We start from the raw sequence: 23,747 nt of genomic DNA, 5'->3' as shown, positions 1-23,747 counted from the left end.
CATCTTTGAAGGGGGTGCAGATTAGCCTTAGGATCAGTTCTTATTTCAGAGCTTCCCTGTGAGAACTAGGGTTTCTAGCTGGTTCTTAACTCAAGAATTTCTGTCTCATCTATAGGGTAGACAAATGTAGGCTCCCTGTGGAAATTAGCTTACTGCTTACTACCTATACATCCTATCTCTCCCTATGTGACAATACCTTAGAGGGCTCCCTAAAAGTCTTTTCCAGCATGCTCTGCAGACTATATAGGATAAACCATGGAAAAGCAGCAAGTCTAGGAATTTCTAGGGTATTTTTTTTTTAACAGTACTCCAATCCAACAGTGTGATAAATGCATCCGAGCTACAATTAGGAAGATATATAGCATCAGAATGCGAAGGTCTGGGCAGCCTGGTGAAACGCGGGCTCTCCAGAGCCCCAGCTATGTTTCCCATTATGTAACCCTGGTCATGGGCAGACAGCCAGACTCCAAATGAAAAAGAGACTCTGGCTTGGCACTGGTTCTATTTTCCTATCCTCATTCGGGGTCAGCGCAGTGTCATACAGCTGCAGAGAAAGCTCTGGGGATTAAACCTGGGAAAGCCTCCAAGACCAGGACCTGGGTTCAAGTACCAGCTGAAAGCAATAAACCAACTGCCACAGCTGGGCTAGGTTTGGATGTTCTCAAAGTCCCCTGACTCTTTCACTTACTGAGAACTAGAGATCAAGACAAGAGAAGATTTGGCTCTAGCAGAGACTGTGAAAGGTTGTCCCACTGCCCTCCCCTACCCAAGGTCCTGGAGTGCAAAGGATCCCTATGCTTAGGCGAAGAGAAGTCTGCTGCTCTGCTCCTCTCCATCAGCTGTCATCCACACCTTTCTTCATGCTCACTTGGTGAGGTGAGGAGAAACTGCCTCTCTCTCTTATCTGAGGCCTAGCATAGAAGATCACAGAAACCGTATTAGCAGATGGGTCAAGTAGAGGGCTCCTTCGTGCAATGCAGTCTGTTCTGAAAAGACAGATGCACTCTCCACTGTCTTTTGCAGTGGTTAAGGTCACTTTCCACATCCTGCTATACTGCCCTATACTAGAAAGCTTCTGAAATATGAAGCCAAACAATTACAATTCTTAAAAGACACAAAGGTGAAGTCAATTTACTTACATGCTAACTCTAGCACACAGACTTATTTAGTGCCACTGTGAGGAAAGAAACAAGTGGTCCTGAAATCCTTGCACCTTGTAGTGCCAATGATGTTCTGTCATCATTATCCTAAGTATTCCATGCTTCTGCCTGAGAAAAGAAAATTTGACTAGAAAGAAGAGGAATATGGGAAACGAGGAGAGAACCAATGAGACTAATAATGGAACTTTGGAATTCCCCTTGGGCAGTGGAGGATGCGTTGTGATGGTCCTCCAACTATCCATGGTAAGAAAGTAAAAAATGAAAAATAGGGCAAGAATGTCAGGAATGAGAAGAAGTAAGGGTCCAATATTTTAGAGGAACCATTTGTGAGTGGGGTTCCTGGAGGAAAAGTGAGGGAAACCATAGATTATAGTCACCTCACCAGGATCAGAGAAATTTACATGTCTTTACAGAGAACAAATGCAGGCAAGGACCAATGAAAGCATGCAAAGGAGAGTTGTTAAGTGAAAGCTATTTCCTTCCTCCTCCTTTGAGAGCATGCATAAACTTTTCAAAATAAAGTCTGAAAAGACCCAAAGAGTGTCGATTCTGACATCTACAGAACCATGGGGTATGTCATTCCCTATGACCTTAAAGTAGAAAAGATTCCATTGTATGGAAGATCAGTGGGTATAAGATGCAAGCTTAAAATCCATAGAACTATCATACTTTGCCAATCTCTTATCCATGGTATTTATAGAAAGCTAGCTATAAGAGAAATTAGAAAGGAGGAAGATAAATTTCTAATGGCACTTTTCCAGCCCTTGGATCTGAAGGCTATGAATGGGACTATCAGTGCTAGTAAGAACAGGTTTGCTCTGCTAAACAGTGGCACTATACCTTAAACAATGATGCTTTGGGGTCCAGTCCAAAACAGAGCAAATCTCCTCCTTTATACTTAAACTTGCATTCAAGAGCAGTCAACTGCTGGTCTGGTTACAGAAATAAGACAGTGAAGAAGGGGACCTAATTCTCAATTACAGTGATTTCTCGTGCCCAAACTAGATTCAAAGAGAATCAGTGATGTCTACAACCACAGAAACTTATCTACAGGATGATTAAATTCAATACATTATTGACTCGGATTTGCTCTCCCTGTGAAGAAAAGTCTGAAAAGATAAAGCAAATAGAATTCAAGTGTCTCAACCCCCTCTAGCCCAGCTGGGGATGCCTGTAGCTTGAACCACGTGCCCAGCTGCAGATTGAGACCTTGCCCAAAGATGGGCAGCAGCTCACAGAGCCGGCAACGGGCCATTTGCTACAGCATCCAAAGGGAAAACAGACTGAGCACCTCAAGCAAATGAGGCCCAGCACTTCCTGTGTGAGCTTTTCATTTCCTCAGCTAGACAAAAGCCAGAAAGAGTGACAGAGGAAGCAGGGATAAAGGGAGAAGTGCTACAGAAGAGTTAACGGACCTGATGGTATAGGATATGGGTGGCTTATATCTAAGGGACCTGTGATTGTGAGGTGAGGTGACCCAGGAAGGCCCAACCTCCAGGGACAGGTGGTCTGCCTTCCTACCTCTGAGAGGAAGAAGGGACTACTCAGTGGCCCCTGCACATATTCAGAAGCAGTGGCTTTGATGCTTGGAGAGTTGAGCCTTTCCTGGCATTTTCTTTCCAAATTGCTGCATTACAGATTAACAGCCTTGAGCTGCACATATAAACTCTTTGGGGATTACTGCTGAGAAACAGCTACCCCTCAGCCAGCGGGTCTGTCAGTTCTTTGTGTGGCTCCAGCTGCCCAACTCGAGGGCTCAACCCTGGCTCATGGGTCCTCAACCTGGAGTGCATTTTGGAAACCCAGGAGGGCTCAAAAGGAAGAATATAAACTGTCTGAAGTATCCCCAGTTACAATAGGGATTGGGGAGAGTGGGATTAATAGTCCAGGGGTGCCTCTTGGGGTGAAGAATAAGAAAAAACTTAGGAAGAAAAGTGGGGGAAGAATCAGACTACATAACCTATACAGAAAGACCAATAACTGCTGACCAGAAATTTCTGCTGTATCTTTCCCTCTATGGGCCACCCATGAATACAGGAGAAATGGCTGGCCACCAACCCAGAGAAACTCCCCTCCCCACTCCCTAGTAGCAGCCAAGGTCTCCATTCTCTACTCTCCCAGAGAAGAGCCGTGGAGATCAACAGGGAGGTGTTAGCTATGGACAACATAGCTCTAGGGTTGTCTCAGTGCACACACTTGTCAGGGCCACAATGCAGGAAATGGGAATGGGGGAGAGAGAAGAGAAAAGCAGAGAAAGGAGAAGATGGTCACAGGATAGAGGGGAAGGCAGTGACACTGAGAGAGAGGGGCAGAGATGGGAGGGGTAAACAAGCAGGAGAGAGAGAGAGAAGGTCAATGAGGAGAGCTAACAGAGATAAAGCTTACATGCACATACATGCAGACCCAACTGTGCAAACATGAACACAGAGAAAAGAATGGGACGCACAGATCAGGAATCAGCAAGCTTTTTCTGAAACGGGTTGGGTAGTCAGTATTTTAGGGTTTGTGGGCCATATGGTCTCTGTGGCAACTACTCAACTCTGTTGTTGTAGTGTGAAAGCAGCCACAGATTGAGTATAAACAAACAAGCATGGCTAAGTTCCCAGACAACCTTATGGACACTGAAGTCTGATTTTCACATAATTTTCATGAGTCATAAAATAATAGTCTTTTGATTTTTTCCAACTTTTTTTTTTTGAAGGAGGGGGTGATTGAAACCAAGGGTGCTTCACAACTGAGCCACATCTCCAACCCTTTTTTCATATTTTATTTAGAGACAGCATGTAAGCTTTATCTCTTGTTTAGTTGCTTAGTGCTTTGCTAAGATGCTGAGGCTGGCTTTGAACCCGTAATCCTCCTGCCTCAGCCTCCTGGGCCACTGGGATTACAGGCGTGCACAGCACACCTGGCTGATTTTTTTCAACTATTTAAAAATGTACACCATCCTTAGCTTGCTGACCCCTGATTCAGACATATACACACCCAGCAGAGACCAATAACACAGGCAGGTAGAGACAGGCAGGCACTCACAATGCAGACCCACATACATAGAATCTCTCTCCAAGAGAGAAATCCAGATTGGCATATAGTGATAATCAAACTGACACATTACAGATCTGGTTAAGGACAAACATGGACATCAACAGAGACATTCAGAGACATACAAACACACACATTCTCATAGGAAACAGTCACACAGGCAAACACAGAAGGACCAAAGTAGATTTAAACTGACATAGACTCAGACACTGAAACAGACACCTATGGAGATACATGAATCCTGAACATAAAAACAGACCCAAGAATATATACACATAGATGCAAACAGATATAGATCCAGGTACATATGTAACACATGAACACATATGGATACAACATATGTGGCCACATGTGGCCAAGGCCACATGGATACATGTATACAGGCAGCCATGGAGAGGCACACTGGAAGACCCGTAGAGAGAATTCCACAAAAGCAGAAATACACAGACCTTCACACTTGGCACAGATAGACTTTAAGACACACAAACTCACATAGACAAATGGAACCAGGCAGGCAGAATCAGACACAACCAAAATACAGATATAGAAACAGCCATAACAGCTTGTATAATAATGTGAATGTAATTTATGCCAATGAATTGTTAAAATATAAAAATAATTAAGATGGCAATTTTGTTGTATATTTTATCACCATTTTTAAAAAGAAAGAAAAAACCCATAGGAAAAACATAACTACACAGAACAATCAGGGGGACATAACATACACCCAGACCAACATATCTCACTCTGTCAGATACCACACTGACATAGAGAGATGAGACAGGGGTGAGGGCAATGTGAGGAGAAAGGAAATGAGTGAACGAAGAAATAATGAAGAGAGATGTACACACTCACCCTCTTTACACACCAAATGCCATGAGAGGAGGCAAGGAGACTAAGTGCAGAATATAACATAAGCAGCAGTGAGATCCTTGAAAGATACAGAGAAAAACTAAAAGGAAGAGAAAGAGACAAAGTTTCTTACACTTACCAATATACACTCAGATTCCATAGGCAGCTAAGGAGATGGTAAGCAAGACACACAACAATATCAAGCCTAACAAGTGAGTAAGAACAATGACAAAGAACAAAAGAGAGGGCAAGGTACAGAGTAAGAGAAAGCACAGGAGGAGGAAGAACAGGCCTGGAAAACAGGCCCCCATAACCTAAAACATCAGAGGACAAGGAAAGTGTTTGAGGAAGGGAGAAACCAAAGTTCAAGTGAGGAGGAACAGGGAAACACGTGGGCTGCAGGTGGGGGAAACAAGAACAGGACAAGGAAGGGAGCTGTAGGAACACAGGTGGGCTAAGGCCGGCATTGCGGAAGGAACAGGCAGGCTGACTCACTGTGAGGGCAGATCCAGGGATGTGGGTGGAGGATTCCAGGTGTCTGGGTAGCCAAGCATCCAGTCAGACCACACTTTCACACTGGGAAGCAGTTCCTTCAGGTCCGGGACAAAGGAAGACACCTTGATGTCATCTTCATCATCCTGGTCCTCAGGAGAGGACAGTTGAGCTGCAGAGGCAAAGGGTGAGAACTGGGCCTATGTCTGCTGTGGCCCTGGAGTGAGGCCTGGGGCGCTGGGACGGCAGCAAGCTCTTAGGGAAGGGAGACCAGTCCACAGGAAAGCTGGGCTCAGAAGCGAGGACAAGTGCCAGCACCTAAGAGGATTCTGAAAAGTAGGACAAAGAGAGAACCAGTGCACTGGGTTTGCCCCTGGAGACAGCTATTTTTGCTTCACCTGTGGCCCAGCTGAAGTCTCTACTCTGGCTACCAGCCCACCCTTGAGCTTTCCTTCAGCCACAAACAGCACCACAGTTCTTGCCCAAACTGCACAACCTGAATTTAATCATGAAGAAACCCAAATTGTTGGGCATTCTACAAAATAAATGGCTTATACTCTTCAAAAATGTGAAAGTCATGAAGGACACGGAAAAACTGAGAAGTCATTTCAGACTAAAGGAGACTAAAGAGATAAGGCATCTAAATGCAATGTGTGATCCTGGATTATAAAAAACAACACTACATTACATTTTCTTTTTTTTTTCCCTTTAGGTTTGTTGCTATTGTTTGTGGTACTGGGGACTGACCCCAGGGCCTCAAGCATGCTAGACGAACGCTCTATCACTGAGCTATATCCCCAACCTTTTTTTATTTTTTATGGAGACAGGGTCTGACTAAGTTGCTGAGGTTGGCTTTGAACTTGTGATCCTCCTGCCTCAGCATCCTGAGGTGCTGGGATTACAGGTGTGCACCACTGCATCTGGCTTTTTCTTCTTTACAAAAAACATTACTAGGACAATTGGTACAGAGTGAATACAGCCTACAGATTCAAAAATTGTTGATTTTCTGATTTTGATATTGTTAGGAGACTGTCCTTGTTGTTAGGAAATAGAATCAAGTATTTAGGGGTAAAGGGCTCCCATGTCTGCAACATAAAATCCAATGATTCGGGACAACAATAAGCTTAAGCTTGTGTATGTTGTGTATAAACAGAAGACTTAAAGCCATACGATATCAGGGAGTCTGGATGAGCAGTATAAAAAAGTTCTTTGCACTATTCTTCCAACTGTTCTGTAAATATTAAATTGTTTCAAAAAGTGGCTCCCCCGAAAAGAAAAAGCAGCCCTAGAGGCTAGAGGCATTCACAAAGTTAGCTTGGCAGGGAGCGACAGAGGGACCTTGCTACTTTTATCAACTTTGATGCAGAGTGGACAGGAAAGAGTGACCTTCAGCTCTACCTTACTGGGCTACAGCAATCAGGATACCTTAAAGGATATGGCATAATACCTCAATGCTAGGGCTAAAAAGAGTCTTTGCTGTGATCCGGTAAGCCTGCTAAGATGGTCTATAGTAGTTATAGCACCCACCAGGTACTGAAGAGGGACACAGGACACAGAGATAAAGGGATAAAAACAGCATCAATTAAGAACAAAAAGGGAAATTTGTCCAATCCCCAGCACCACAAATCTTCTTCTTTAAGATGTAGAAACATGCAGCAGCAGTTCATGTACAGTGAAAATCTTAACTACTAAAGGAACAAAGAGGGAGGCAATAGGCCCACAAGGAGAAAAGTGGGTCTGAAAGGTCATCACACTAATGACAGAGATGGGATTAGTTAAGGAGGCAAAAGGAAGAAGGGAATGTTGGGAAGAGGAAGGCTGGAGGGTAGAGGGAGAAGACACTAAGAAGGCAGCCTGATATTCTGAGGTTCTTCTGGACACAGTTGGTCAGCTGGGAAGCCCATAGGTCAAGGGCCCTTCCTGCTTACCTTTGGCAGATTCCTTAAGTAAGCAGGTGCAGCGGCGCACCAGTAGAGAAAACATGGCCAGGCCCAAGGCTGCTGCTTGCTCCTGAATCACAGAGCGACACTCCTCTGAGAAGCAGTCTGAGGAGAGGCAAAGAAAACCATCACTACTCCCCTATTTTATGAAGGGTGCCCCCTTGGCTATGTTTCAGAGATTCCTTGTTCTCATTGAAGACTACGGATAATAGTATTCCCTCTAAGGGAGGGTTACAAGGCTATGTAAGATAATGTATGTCAAGTACTTCCCTGCATGTCCAGCCTGTATGAATAAGCACTCAATAACACTATAAGGATCACATGTTTAAGTTCTGCATGACATCACTTTCCCAGGACCTAGTATCTGAAAGTGGGCAGTATGACTAGAGCTGCAGGGTTTTTGCTTTCTGCTGGCTTCTGATAACGTAAAGCTACGGTAACAAGAACTTATTAGCTCACTCTAATGTATAACTAGCAAGAGCACAATCAACAGATTTAGAAATTACCTTCTTCAATCACCAGCCTTTGGGTCCATGCCTACCTCTATGAACCTCCTCCTAAGACAACACACATGACACAATCAACCTATTTTTTTTAACTGAATAATGTTACACAGAACAGTGCTTGAAACATACTATGCACTTAATAAGTGTTACCTTTTATTTTTATTTCTCCCTAGGGCTAGTTCCCATACCAGCATCCTCTTACCTTCAGTTTTTTAGCCTGGCTAATGACCTTTTGGCTGCAGGTCACTGAAAGAAGCCACTTTGCCAGTGAGCAGTTTTTGGTGGGAGCTTATGATATTCTCCCACATCGTTGTTGGCACCTACTGGTTGTCAGTGGCCTCCCCAGTAGCTATTTCATCCTGGCTTGAGAGGAACTGGTGACAAACAGAAGTCCAACCTGCAGCCTCAAGGGAGGAGACACCCAACACCCACAGGAGATGGACACAAGGGCTGACCTCACTGGCTCTGGCTGCAACTTATCTGTTAATTCCTTCTGTAATGCAGGAGAACTCAATCTTCTAAGTGTGAAAAGGATAATTAGCCATACGTTTGATCTTGGTCCCTGCCTGCATTTTAACTTCTGTCAGCTCACTAGTCTTATCAATGGGCCTGACTGAAGTTGTTACTCCAGGAGATGCTACACAACCACAGCTATTCCCAAGAGTCTTCACCACAGGAGTAACTATGACTGGAGCACACAAAGCCCACCCCAAACCACTTTCTTTCTTTCTTTTTAAAATTTATTTATTTTTTTTAGTTGTAGATGGACACAATACCTTTATTTAATTCATTTTTTATGTGGTGCTGAGGTTTGAACCTAGTGCCTCACACGTGCTGGGCAAGAACTCTACCACCAAGCTACAGTCCCAGCCCTGCCCCAAACCACATTCAAAGTCCTAGAAATATGGAGCAGGCTATTGCTCAGAAGGGTCCAAACATGAGACTAGCATCAGAGGAGAAATTCTTCTATTGTGGCTTCCCCACTGTTCTTCCAGATGCCTACTGGTCCCACATGTCACCCTCTAACTTTCCAACTCAACTGTAGCAGACAGTAAGGAAGTGGTAACAATCTATGGGATGAGAATAGATCATTACTCTGTCTTCTGGACCTCTTAAAGAGATCAAGCAAGTATCCAAGCATCCAGAGGAGGGAGGATGTAAGCAGGGAAGCAGAAGACATGTATGCCATCCCTAGAAAAAAGTTGCCAACTCCTCGCTCCCCCAATAAGCAGCAACACTGTCAGTTCCACCCAGCTCGGACCAGGCCCCTGCCAAGCATTACCAGCAGCCTGTCTCTAATTAGTAATAAATTTAAGAATAAAGGAATAAATCCAGGACAAAGTAAGACATGATAGAATAGAGGCCATATCCTGATCGTTGACACACTGAATAAACACTAGTGTCCCCACATTGTCTTGACATCTGAGGCAGAAATGACCTGTACCCAGAAGGCTAGAAGGGATGGAGTCTCCTCCTTCCAAAAGATTGGCTACAGTAAGACATTCAAAAGCCTGGATAAGAATAAAATGGGACCAGAGGGAGATTATTCTCACTAAACCCATTTCTTTTTTTTTGGTTTTGGGGATTGAATTTGGAGATCCTTAACCACCTAGCCTGAGCCCCAGCCCCAGCCCCCAACTCTTGCCTTTTTAAGGATTTTTTTAAACTTAGAGACAGGGTCTTGCTAAATTGAGGAGGCTGGCCTCGAACTTGTGATCCTCCTAACTCAGCCTCCTGAGTCGCTGGGATTATAGGTGTGTGCCACCATCCTAGCAGCCCATTTCACTTTTATAACAAATGGCAATCACAGACTAGATCTCAGAGTTCAAGGGATCAAGAGGAAGAATGAACTTTTTTTAAAATTTATTTTTCAGTTTTCAGTGGACACAACAACTTTATTTTTATGTGGTTTGAGGATCGAACCCAGCGCCCTGAGCATGCCAGGAGAGCGCATTACCGCTTGAGCCACATCCCTAGCCCAAGGAAGAATGAACTTTTTAAAAGTAACAGTATCTGTAACCTCTGGGGAGTCAAGATTGGCTCCTGTAATAAGGTGTAGAACCAGGTAGGATAGCAAAACAGAAAATTTTTTCGGCTCAACTACCTCTAAGAGCAGCAGAAAGAAGGCAGCTTCCTGACTGCTCTGCATGTTTACGTGTCTTCAACCTCTCCACCCTCACACCTTCTCAGGGAAAGGCCTGAGAATACTGCTTATGTGTCTGGTCCAACTGGTGGGGAAGCACAAACCAGAAAGCTGCTCTGCTTTGATAAAGCAGGTGGATACATTATGAACTATCCATAATGTCTGGATCTTGCTCAGCCCTACAATGACCATGCTAAAAAACTGGAGCAATTTCTACAAGGCTTATTATTCTCCATGGCTCCCTGATATACCACAGACACATAATGAGCATCTATAATGTGCTAGGTACTGTGGAGAACAAAGCTACAAATGAATGATTGTCTCTGCAACAGGAAGACTTTTCAGTAGACTGATGAAAATCATTATTTATCCAAGTAACTATGGCAACTTGGATCCAGTGCCTCAAGTAAAAAAATGTACTAACTGCATAGTACCTCCAGAGAATGCTCTTGGCCTCATGTAGACTTCTGTGGGCTAGAAGCCATAGATACTACTCCTTCAGTGTACTCACCCTTATATAGCTGAGTGGGAAAACTACATCTAGACTCCCAGAGCCCACCCACTTTGGGGTTAGACTTAAGAAACTGGCCCTAGTATGATGAATGTCCATATATATCCCTGGAGTTGGGCTGGGCCAGGCCAACGAGTTATGTGGGGTGGGGAGGAAAAGGCATTGTTTGCCTTGGTATTTGCCTGGGTTCCTCTGGCTTTGTGTCAGGTAGCAGGAGCCTGACATGAGCTGAGGAACTCATTAACATTGTGAAATAGCCTTTCCCCTTCTTTCCAAAAGAAGGCTTGCTCAAGGGTTTAGGAGAATGGTTTTGGCTAAGGAAGTCAGACGGAAATCTTTCTTACCAAAAAAGTCACCTGAGGTCTGAACTTAGGTTTTGCCCCTTCCCACATGTGGGCAAGTAACCAAAGCTCCCAGTATTCCTGGGGCCGGATACCTGCGCAGGCAGAAATATTCTTCTTGCTTCTATGTAACAGGGAGACTTTCTCATTTTTCTGAGAACATATTCATGGAAAACATAAACCAACTGTCGTCAAAGTTGTATGAAATCAGGAAATGGAGCGGCCGGGAGAAGGCTGCCATGTGGCCGGATGTTATGTATTTCTAATTAGTGCTATACATCTTTCAACAGCAAGTGTCCTTCTGCTGGGAAACACAACACACTACCCTTGTTATTGTAACTGTCAGAGAAGTGCTTAAACAGATAATCTCCAGGAAAAGTGATAAACACGTCCCCTCTCCCACCAGTGTGTGTGCAATGGTGCTGCCAAAGGAAAGCTGTGCCTGACGGCTCCAGGATGGCAAAGCATCCTCCTGCAGGAAATGGGAGTGAGGCAGGAGGGGTGGAGAGGGAAAAGGGGAGGGGAAGCAAGGCAGACCCACCTGCCTGGACCTCTAAGCCCAGCCAAGGGACAATGAATCAGAACCACTGCTTCTGATCAATTCTTAGGACAGGGTACCAAGTTTTTGTGAGGGAGAAAACCCATTATCAGTGGGATGGGGTTTGGCTAGCCTCAGAAAAATCTGGCAGCAATGGAACTAGCAGAGTTCCCTTGATGCAAACAGCAAATTTCCTGGCAAGAGAAAGAGAGGATAATGAAGGGAAGACACAGGATGGATGACACATAAGTCTGCTACCCTAACAGCAACAGGAGGGATTCAGAGGGCACCAGGCTCCACTGGCCACTCTAGCATGGAAAACTATCTGCTGGGCTCCTTCACAAATACCTGGAGAAAAACACAAGTAGGACTATTTACTGATTCTCTCCCCACCATCTCCTTTCAAAGAAAGGAAATGAGTGGTCAGTCACCTCCAAATTAACATCACCTGAGGTGATTTGTTGGCTCTTTTCTTTCAGACATAAGGCTACTTTTCTCATGAGTCAGTCCCCAGTCAGATACAGGGCTGGCACAGTTCCTCAGCAGCCCACCCAAATCTCCTTGTCTACAGGAAGTGGGCAGTGAGAGCATCTTTCGGCTGCTGCTGCTTGACCCACAGAGTTCCCCGTGGCAGCTGCTGGCTGAAGAGGAAGTGGGCGGAGGCAGTCACTATGTAGAAACCAGACAAGAATAAAATCTCACAGCAAAAGCAGAGATGTCCCATGCCCTCAGGGTATCATTTTATTTCCTGAGCACCAGAATGAATGAATTGGAAGAATCAAGCACCAATGTACCCAAAGTGTTCACGCAGAACACTTGGGCTGACTGGGTATAAGGCAAACCATGATATATCCCTGAACAGAGTTCAACCAAGACAAGACAAAGGTATATGGAAAGTAAAGTTTCCTCCTTAAGAGCCCTCACTATTATGTCTACTACTCCCTTTGGATCTTCCAGGATTATAAAACTTTGGCTTCTTCTAGATCTCTTCTCAAAGTGGGGAGATATGAGGCAAAGAAAATTCCAAAATCTTTTTATTTTTCATTTTGACACAGGGTCTCACTAAGTTGCTTAGAGCATTACTAAGTTGGCTGAGGCTGGCCTCCTAACAAAGTGGGCACTCCCATTAACTCCAAAAATGTTGAATTTGGGAAGATAGAAAAAGAAAATACAATCCTGTCATAAGATGATAATCCAGTGAAGAAAACAGGAAGAATACCAGTAAGACAATACATTTCACTCCATGAGGAAGATGGGAGCAAGATGCTTTCTGTTCTCAGAAGGAAAGGAAATTAGTGAGAAGTTTTCATGGAAGAGATCTTTTCTGAGTTGGACTATAAGAGATGAAAAATGACAGAATTGGTGAGTGCAGGAGGGACTGCATGCACCAATATGGGGCATGCAGGCAGGAATGCACAAAGCACTGAACTCTGCCAGTCTTGTGACAGGGACCACAAAGTACAAGGCCTGCAATGATGACTCAACCAACAGTGAGGTGACACTTCCTCAAAGTTTCTGAATGAGGCAATGGTGATTATTTTGTGAAAATTAATTTAGTTTAAATATTTAGAATAAATTAGGATAGCTGGAAATAGGTAAGAGGGATGGAAAGCAGTTAGAAAACTAAAAGGACATGAATCTCAGTTTGAATTAAGATAAATAATTAGAGCACTTCATAAACTTCATAATGTCAAATAAATACACCCCCCCTCTCTGTTTCTGGGGATTGAACCCAGGGATGACTACCCATTGAGCCACATCCCCAGCTCTTTTTATTTTTTTATTTTGAGACAGAGTCTCACTGAGTTGTTTAGGGCATCACTAAGTTGCTGAAGCTGGCTTTGAAATTACACTTGTGTTCCTCCTGCCTCTGCCTCCCAAACTGCTGGGATTACAGGATGCACCACAGTGTCTGGCTTATTTTTTTCATTTTGAGACAGCATTTCTTTAAGTTGCTCAAGGCCTTGCTAAGGTGCTGAGGCTGGCCTCAAACTTGTAATCTTCCTTTCTCACTGGAATTATAGGCATGAACCACTATACCAGCTATAACATCTTTCTTCTAAGAGTGGTGAAAGAGGGAATGGAAAGAAGTCTAGAGATATGAAAAATGCCTCATTCTCTAATGAAGAGAAGGTGGAGACAATGTTGGTAGAGGAAGCAAGAAAGGGATGACCACTGGAATAGTCAAGGATTCCAGAGGATCCAGAGAGGTAACACCCACCAAAGGAGATATAGCAAAAACACAGGCTTGCAGAACACCTGGAGAAGGGAAGTGGGGTACCATCAAGGAATCCCCAGGTTTCCACCCACTTAGCTCTGGGCCAAGTCTCCTCTTTCCAGAACAAAGACACTTCAGGGGGTCAGAAATACTTGAGGAAGACCTTGCAAGAGGTGGCCTGGGAAGTCTGAACTGGTTCTCCCTGTGGAAGCCATTAGATATTCAGCACTTCATTTGTTTCCAATTCTTATATGAGTACAGCTCCAGGCTGTGGGGTGAGAGGCTCCTCTCTGACGTAATCAGGAAGCAGCTGCAAAATTAAGGAATCCCTCATGACATCATAAAAAGGGTCCATAGTTTACTGGGGAAAATATAAAAATTAATTACATATTCCCACATGACTCCCTTCCCCTAAACCTGTACACATCCCCTTCCACCCTGAAACATTCTCTCATCAACAACATCCAGAAGCCATCTAGATGAACAGGGTACAGAAGGGCAAACAAAGTCCAGGAAGAAAAAGTTAACTGATTATCTGCCCCATTTATTTGGAACTGAACAAGCAATACTTCGTCCTGGAAAATACACACACACACACACACACACACACACACACACATATTTTCCCTCCTTACAAAATTATAAGCCCCATAAGGGCAAGAGATATATTAAGACTTTTTACATCCTTGAAAAGCCTCATGAAGACGTTACCATGCACATATGACTCCGCTGTGAACAAAAGTAATAACTAAGATACAATGAGATTTGTTAGGCACAAAACATTTACCTATATCATCTCAAAGCTTTGTACAGATTTGTACAGGAGGTGTTATTCTCCCTTTTAGACACTTGAGGAAACAACCTTAGAGAGGATAAATGGCTTGTATAAAGACACAAGCCTGGGATCTGAATCCAAGTATGTCTGCTCTTGTGTCCACATTGTTGCTAAACCTGGTTGCGAAAGGCCTGCAACTCAAACTTTAGCTGCCCCACTCTCCTTTACTATGAACACAAAAACTACAGACCATACCAACCACAGTTCTACATAAAAACCTCTAAGATAACAATGACTATGTGGAAACCAAAATTAAAAACACATTACCATTTATAATAAAAGACAATAAAATATGTAAATAAAAGTCTAATAAAACACATATAGTATCTTTATGCTGAAAATTACAAAATGCTGATGAAAGTAATCAGAGATGTTAATAACTGGAGATATACCATATTCACAGAGTATGGTCAATATTGTAGAGATGCCTATTCTCTATACAAAGAACTCAAAAAATTAAGCAATAAGATAACAAATAACCCAATCAACAAATGGGCCAAGGACCTGAACAGACACTTCACAGAGGAGGACATACAATCAATCAACAAGTACATGAAAAAATGCTCACCATCTCTAGCAGTCAGAGAAATGCAAATCAAAACCACCCTAAGATACCATCTCACTCCAGTAAGATTGGCAGCCATTATGAAGTCAAACAACAATAAGTGTTGGCGAGGATGTGGGGAAAAGGGTACACTTGTACACTGCTGGTGGGACTGCAAATTGGTAAGGCCAATTTGGAAAGCAGTATGGAGATTCCTGGGAAAGCTGGGAATGGATCCACCATTTGACCCAGCTATCGCCCTCCTCGGACTATTCCCTGAGGATCTTAAAAGAGCGTACTATAGGGATATTGCCACATCAATGATCATAGCGGCACAATTCACAACAGCTAGACTGTGGAACCAACCTAGATGCCCTTCAATAGATGAATGGATAAAAAAAAAAATGTGGCATCTATACACAATGGAGTATTACACAGCACTAAAAAATGACAAAATCACAGAATTTGCAGGGAAATGGATGGCATTAGAACAGATTATGCTAAGTGAAGCTAGCCAATCCTTAAAAAACAAATGCCAAATGTCTTCTTTGATATAAAGAGAGCAACTAAGAACAGAACAGGGAGGAAGAGCATGAGGAAAAGATTAACACTAAACAGAGACGAGTGGGGGGAGAGAAAGGGAGAGAGAAGGGAAAGCATATGGAAACGGTAGGAGACCCTCAATGTTACACAAAATCACATAGAAGAGATTGTGAGGGGAAAGGGGGGGAAAACAAGGGAGAGAACTGAACAACAGCAGATGAGATAGAGAGGGAAGATGGGAGGGGAGGGGAGGAGGGATAGTAGGGGATAGGAAAGGTAGTAGAATACAATAGTCACTAATATGCCATTATGTAAAAACGTGAGTGTGTAACCGATGTGATACTGCAATTTGTATTTGGGGTAAAAATGGGAGTTCATAACTCAATTGAGTCAAATGTATGAATATGATATATCATGAGCTTTGTAATGTTTTGAACAACCAATAAAAAAAAAAAGAGAGAGATGCCTATTCTCCCCTAATAGTTCTGTAGGCTTAACACAACTGCTATCAAATCTCAGAAAAGGTTTCTGTAGACAAAGATAAGCATATTCTAAAATTTATATTAGAAGGCAAAGGATCTAAAACAGCAAAAATTTGAAAAAAGAAACAGAGTAGCCAGGTGCAGTGGAACACGCCTATGATCCCAGCAACTCGGGAGGCTGAGGCAAGAGGATCATGAGTTCAAACCCAGCCTCAGCAACTTAAGAAGGCCCCTAAGCAACTCAACAAGACCCTGTCTCTAACAAAACATAAAAAAGGGCTGGGGATGTGATTTGGTAAGGTTAAGTGTCGCTGGATTCAATCCTTCATAATGAAGAATTGGTACCCCCCCAAACCAAAAAAAAAAAGAGAGAGACAGAAAGAAACACAGAGGAGGAGGAATCATTCTTCCTGACTTTAGGGCAAAGAAAAAAAGTCAGCCTTTTTAATAAATGGTGCTGAATCAACTAAATATTCATATGCAATTGTCAATTAAATATCTTTATGATATAAATTTACACTTCACACAAAAATTACCTAATAACAGATTAAGGAATGAGATATAAAACATAAGACACACACAAAAAACAACAACAACAACAAAAAAAAAACAACTTAAAAAAACCCAAAAACCTGGGCTGGGGTTGTGGCTCAGAGGTGGAGCGCTTGTTTAGCATGAGTGAGGCACTGGGTTTGATCCTCAGCACCACATAAGGTAAAATAAAGACACTGTGTCCACCTATAACTAAAAAATAATTTTAAAAAAGAAAGAAAGAAAACCTGCTCCCTCTTTCCCTCTCTTTCTCTCTCCCTCCCTTTCTTCTCTTTCTCCACACTCTCTCTTTCTCTTCCTTCCCTGTTAATCAGATACTACTGCAATAAAGATCTCTTGGTCAATAAAAAAGAAAAGAAAACCTGAGAAGCTCTCAGGATCTAGAATTAAAAGAGTTCTAAGACTTAATGTCAAAACACAATCCATGAGAGGCAAAATAGATATACTAGATCTCATAAAAATGAAAAACTTCTGCTCTACAAAAGACTCCCAAAGAAGATAAAAAGGCAAATTACAGACTAGGAAAATATATTTGCAAACTACATATCTGCCAAAGAACTAGTATCTATACTGTATATAAAGAACTCTCAAAACTTAGTAGTAAGAAAACAATACACTTATATAAAACGGGCAAAAGACATGAACTGACATTTCACCAAAACCAATATTCAGGTGAAAAATAAGCACATGAAAAGATGTTCATATCATTATCCATAAGGAAATGAAAATCAGAACAATGAGGTATCACTACGTTATCTATTGGAATGGCTAAAATTAAAAAAAAATAGCAATATCACCAAATTGTTGATAAGGATGCAGAGAAATGTATACACTATAGAGGGGAGTGTAAAATTACACAGCTACTGTAGAAAATATTTGGCAATTTCTTCTAAAACTAAAAATGCACTTGTGATATAACCTAGCAAATTAACTTTGAAGCTTTATTCTAGAAAAATAAAAACTTATGTTTGCACAAAAAAACTGTACACAAATGTTCATAGCAGCTTTATTCATAATGGTCCAAACTAGAAATAACCCAAATGTCCTTCCACAGGTGAATGGTAAAAGAAAACTGGAACAATTATACAACAGAATACTATTTAGCAATAAAAAAAGAACAACTAACTAATATATGCATTAAGCTATCCAGACATCCAGGGAATCATGCTTAGTGAAAAAAACAATTACAAAAGGTTACTTCTTGTAAGATCCCATTTACATAATATTATTGAAATAATATAATTACAAAGATGAAAAACAGATAAGTGAAGCACGAGGGAGACATTTTAATAATGGAGCAGTTCTGCAAATCAATTGTGGTAGTAGTTACATAAAGCTACAAGTGTGATAAAATTACACAGAACTACATGCACACATAGAGTGCAAGTATAACTAAATATGAATAAAGCCTGTAGATTATACCAATATCAATTTAATAATGTTGATATGTTCTAAAGTCATACAAGATGAGTTGGGGAAAGGAAGGTGATGGGTACATAGGATCTCTCTGTACATTTTTTTAAAAATATTTATTTTTTAGTTATAGGTAGATGCAGTATCTTCATTTTATGTGGTGCTAAGTATTGAACCCAGTGCCTCACACATTCTAGGCTAGCACTCTACCTCTGAGCCACAACCCCAACTCCCCTCTCTGTGCATTTTTTAAACAACTTCCTGAGAATACATAATTATTTCCAAATAAAAAGTTTAAAATGAGTAAACAACAATAACAACAACAAAAGGTAAATGAACCCCCAAAAGATATGGTATAGGACCATCAGAAAGTTTTCTACATAAAAAAGGGTAACTTAGACATTTTGGGGATACTTTCCCAGCAAACAGTGAGTGATTACCCTCTCCAGATGCTGCCCTTTGTTCTCATCTTGTGCTTCCTGGCCTGAGCTGTTACAGATGTCTAGGCATCCAACTCCTGATCTGGTCTGAGCAAGAAACTGCCAGAGGCAATGAAAAGGAAAATAAGAAAAAGGGAAATTTCATTGGAGACAGAAATTCTATCTAAAGAAAAAGAAATAAGCAAGCCGTGGTGGTATATGCTTGTAGTCTGAGAAGTTTGGAGGGCTGAGACAGGAAGACTACAAGTTCAAAGTCAGCCTCAGCAATTTAGCAAGGCCCTAAGCAACTCAGCAAGATCCTGTCTCTAAATAAATTTTTTTTTTAAAAAAGGGCTTGGGGGTGGGGTTGTGGCTCAGTAGTAGAACGCTCGCCTAGCACACGTGGTGCATTGGGTTCGATCCTCAGCACCACATAAGACTAAAATAAAGGTATTGTGTTCACCTACAACTAAAAAATATATATTTTTTAAAAAATAAAAATGGGCTTGGGATACGGCTCAATGGTTAAGCCCCTCTGGGTTCAATCCCCAGTACCTTCCAAAAGGGGGGGGGGGCTATGAGAAAACTTCATCACCAAGGCTGACTCATCGAATTAATAAAAATCCATGTCAAGCAGCACAAGGTGAAGGTGATGAGAAAGTGAAGAAAGATGACAACAATGAACTGCTGAAGCTAAGTGAGCTGTTTAAACATGTTCTTGTTTCTCAAAAAGTGAGGAAAAAGCAAAATCTCAACCAATGGTGTGTTCTTCATGCAAAAGCAGTCAGGAGAAAAAGTTGCTTAATATACCAGCCTTAGCACTGTTTTCTTCATAAATGAAACTTTTGCATTTTCAGTGCTGCCTGAGACCATTAATCAGATGGATATTAAAATCCATTTTTTAAATTGGCAGCATTGGTATAGTAGTACCTCTTTACCAATATATCTATAAAGGCCGAACTTTAAAGAAAAATAGGGGATTTAACACAATAAAAGGTACCTGCTTTTGGGCTGGGGTTGTGCCTCAGTGGTAGGTGCTTGCATAGCACATGTGAGGCAGTGGGTTCAATTCTCAGCAACACTTATAGATAAATAAAATAAAGATCCATTAACAATAACAACAACAAAATGCTTGCTTTTCCAAAAGAAAAAACAAACAAACAACAACAACAAAAAAACCCAAAAACCAAAAAAACAAAAAAAGAAAAGACCTTCTGAAGGTGAGAAAATTCTCCCTGGTAGAAAATAGTTCTAAAATCCATTGGGGCTAGGGTGTAGCTCATTGACTGAGCATGTGCTTACCATGTATAAGCCCTAGGTTCAATCCTCAGAAACAAAAATTCAACAAAAAAGGGAAAAAACTCATATCTACAGTATATATGAAACTCTTTCAACTTAAATGAAAAATTGGGCAAAGAAGATATATGAATGACAAGTACATGAAAATAAGCTAACCATCATTAATCATTAGGGAAATGCAAATCAAAGCTACAAATATAACTGCACACTCACCAACATGGCTACAATCAAAAAAGATAGACAGATGATAACAAATGGTGAGTAGAATGTAGAATGAATAAAATTCTCACACACTGCTTTGAGAACATAAAATGATAAAACCACTTTGGAAAACAGTTGCACAGTTTCTTAAGAAGTTAAAATACTTACCAAATGACCCAACTATATTACTCCCAGGTATTTACCCAAGAGAAATGAAAACACATGTCCACACAATGACTTACACTTGAATGGTCATAACAGTTTTACCCATAGTAAAATAGTCAAATGCTGGGGGAAAAAAACACATGTCCATCAATAAGAGAATGGATAAACAAACTGTGGTATATCCATACAATGAAGCCTACCACAATAAAAGAAAAAATTACTGAATCACTCCACAGCATGGATGAATGTCAAATCATTATATAAAAGAGTACGTACCATCAAATTCCCTTTATATAAAAGTCTAAAAATACAAACTAATCTATAGGGATAGAAAGCAAATCAGTTGCCTGAGGACTGAGAGGGGAGGGTTCAGGAAGAATGGATTACAAAGAACACAAAGAAATTGGTGGTGAACGACATCCACATGTTCATTATCTTGACTGTGGTGATGGTTTCAACAATGTACACATAACCCCAAAACTCATAAAATTGCATACTTTAAATATATGAAGTATAAAATGCATTAATTATACCTTAATAAACTGTTTAAAAGGTTTTTTTGTTTTCAAATAGAGGAATGAGCTGGGGATGATGGCACAGCGACTTGGGAAGCTGAGGCACTAGGAACCCAAGTGCGAGGCCAGACTGGGCAACTTAGTGAGATCCATCTCAAGATTAAAAAAAAAGTTTAAAAAGCACTGGGGATGTAGAGCTCAGTGGTAAAGTGCCCCTGGATTCAATTACAACACAAAAACCACCTTCTCAAGGTGAGAAAATGATCTTCAGAAGGGCTAAAATCTCTGAAGAGACACTTAGTTTTTCCTCCTTTATATGGGGCTCTAGGGCCAAGAAATGTCATTGGGGTTTTATAAATACATCTTGGTAAGATGGACAATAAACCATGTACTCAGCACAAGGAAAAACAGAAAACATTTCTGAATCAGTGCTTAACTTTTCCCCGGAAATATACATGCAGTTTAGTCACAGTGTTCCCATAGATGTTGGGGGGTGGTGCCTAATAACTAAAACACACACTGGCCAGTGTCCACCTTAGCTATGTTGCAGGATTGTGTTTTTTTTTTTTTTCCTAAAGTTGTAGATGGACATAATACATTCATTCATTCATTCATTTTTATGTGGTACTGAGGATCCAACCGAGTGCCTCACAGCCTCACACATACGGGGCAAGTTTCAATCCTGGGGTTACATCCCAGCCTAGGATTGTTACTTTTGACACTCCCAAATTCTTACCTGATTCCAGGGTTATTCAAATACATGTTCCCTCTTGAGCAAGCAGAACTGCTGCCAGCAGAATGGCATGCTGGCACCAGACTAGTTTCTAATGACAGGGCCCAGAAGAGGGCCTGCCATTCCAGCAGCTCACTTGGAGGAGTTGTAAGTAGATCTAATAGGAAAGAATTTCTGCTTACCAGAGGTTTTCAGAATCTTACCTCTCTTCCATTATTTGGGGGAAACAAATATTTAGGGGAGTAGAAAAGAGAAGTATCTCTTTAATTACATCAGGCAGGTAAGCCCTGTGGAATTCCACATAGCAGATCTAGAGTGTCTTGTGTGAGAAATTATCGCAAGTAGCTGGGGTTGTGGCTCAGTGGAGAGTGCTCACCTACTATGCAAGAGGCACTGTGTTTGATCCTCAGCACCACATAAATGTAAAATAAAGATATTATGTGTCCACCTAAAAATAAAAAATAAAATAAAAAGAACAATCGCAGATTACAGAAAAGCAAAGGTGTGAAGGAAGCTTCCTAAGAAGCATACCCATTAGTCACCCTAGAAGGAAATTTTTGTGGCACCATTAAGGAATAAAGTTATATCACCTGTGATAGATACAGCAGGTAGAGATTTGGCAGCTAAATCATAGAAACAGCTTGGAATCCACCTCTGTTGGTATAAAGCTTCAGAAGTACTTTGGGCCCAAAATAAAAATTAATAAGAGATAATGCCTGCAGACATTTTGATTCAGAGAAAAGTTCCTTTGATAGGGGAACAAAGGGGCAGAGAGGTACTCAGCTTCTATTTTAATGATTACTTCAATTTCCTTTCTTTTTGTGGCTTTCTAAAGGATTTCAACAGGAATATGACAGAAGTGTAAACAATGTCAAAAATAAAACAATTCTGAAACAGGTAGGGCAGAGTTACCCAGCATTGAAAGGATCTCTTGGAAGGCTTCTGAGAAGTTAGCCATTTCAGGAAGTTTCCAGAAGGCAAAGAAGATTAGAGCCATTGAACAAACCTTAGTAATGAAAAATGAGGCCAATGAAAAGATTTAATTATTTGGTGAATTCCTTGTGAATATCACAATCTGTACACTCACTGGACTCTGCTCAGTAACTTGCCCTAAATTGGTTCCTCAAAGCTTTCAAATCCAAAATCAATGCCTAAACTAGACTGAGTAAGTAAGAACTTCTCCAACTCCACCCACTATGGTATATGTAGTTTTAAAGGAGAAAAGAAGTAGCAGAAGAATTGTTAAACAAAGCTATCATGCCCAGGAAGAGAGTGAGAAAGGCAGCACTCAATGAAGGTAACCAGAAGCCCAGCAGAGTGACAGCAAGTCCCCTGAGCTAGCGGCTCTAGAACACCCTCTTTAATAACAGTCCTTCCAAATTTATGTTCAGCTGATTGGTCAATTAGTATAATTTGGATCCATAATGTCCCTAAAAGGCCCATGTTTTTCTAAGGTTTATCCCCAGTTTTGTGCTATTGGGAAGTGGTGGAAACTTTAAAAGGTGGAGTCTAGTGGAAGGTCTTCAGGTCGTTGGAGGAATACCCTTGATGGAAGAGGCCCAGAGGCCCCTATTTCTTTCTGTCTTTTGCATCCTACTCATGAAGTGAGTGGCTTTGCAGTGTCATATGTTCTCCCCCATGACGTGCTATCTTGCCACAGGCCCAAAACCAATGCAGTCAACCAATCAAGGACTGAGACCTCTAAAACCATGGCCAAAATAAACCTTTTATCTTTTTAAGTTGATTATCTCAGATATTTGTTATAGTAACAGACAGCTAATTAATTAACATGGTCAATAGTACTTATGGAAATATATAGATTGTTTGAAACATTTATATAAAACTAGTCTTAAACTAGATAGAATTTTTTGGTTGATATTTATTCCTTAACATATCATTCCACAAAAGCTTTGTGAAAACTTAGAGCAAAATTATACACAGAGAAACAATATTAAAGTAGAATAGAAAATTAAGACCAAGAAAAGGAATGGTCTATCATGAACAAAATTAAAATTCAACTAACTTTCCTGGCAGCCAAATCAAAAAAGAAACACCAACAATTGTACAGTTGTCGTTATTGAAAAGGAATAAGCATATCAGCGCCTCAGTAAAAACAATTATTTTCTCAGCATCGAGCTCAAAAATATTTTTTTTAAACATGGATTCTATGCAAGGAATATTGTGTGAAAAAAATGATCAATAACAAACTTTTGAAAAGATATCCAAGAAATGTTATTATAAGTTATCTATATGGTAAGACAAAATATATATGTATCACAATATAAGAATATTTTTCCAAAAACATA

At 41.1% G+C, this 23,747-nt stretch overlaps 1 protein-coding gene across 5 annotated transcripts in view; it reads right to left on the bottom strand.

Annotated features, from left to right (window-relative positions):
• Window positions 1-23,747, bottom strand: part of Smg6 (SMG6 nonsense mediated mRNA decay factor) — a 233,327-nt gene that overhangs the window by 116,164 nt on the left and 93,416 nt on the right. For 4 of the 5 annotated variants that reach the window (XM_077801316.1, XM_077801317.1, XM_077801319.1 and 1 more), the window contains 2 exons: window positions 7,472-7,588; window positions 5,547-5,715 (listed from right to left, as the gene is read on the bottom strand). In XM_077801316.1, coding sequence (XP_077657442.1) covers window positions 5,547-5,715; window positions 7,472-7,588 — 286 coding nt within the window. The remainder of the gene's footprint in view (window positions 1-5,546; window positions 5,716-7,471; window positions 7,589-23,747) is intronic. The other variant, XM_077801318.1, reaches the window with a different exon arrangement.

The sequence above is a fragment of the Urocitellus parryii genome, chromosome 7, assembly GCF_045843805.1.
Source record: "Urocitellus parryii isolate mUroPar1 chromosome 7, mUroPar1.hap1, whole genome shotgun sequence".
NCBI lineage: Eukaryota > Metazoa > Chordata > Mammalia > Rodentia > Sciuridae > Urocitellus > Urocitellus parryii.
Note: the sequence above shows the minus strand (reverse complement) of the source record. Positions and strands in the feature narration are given on the sequence as shown.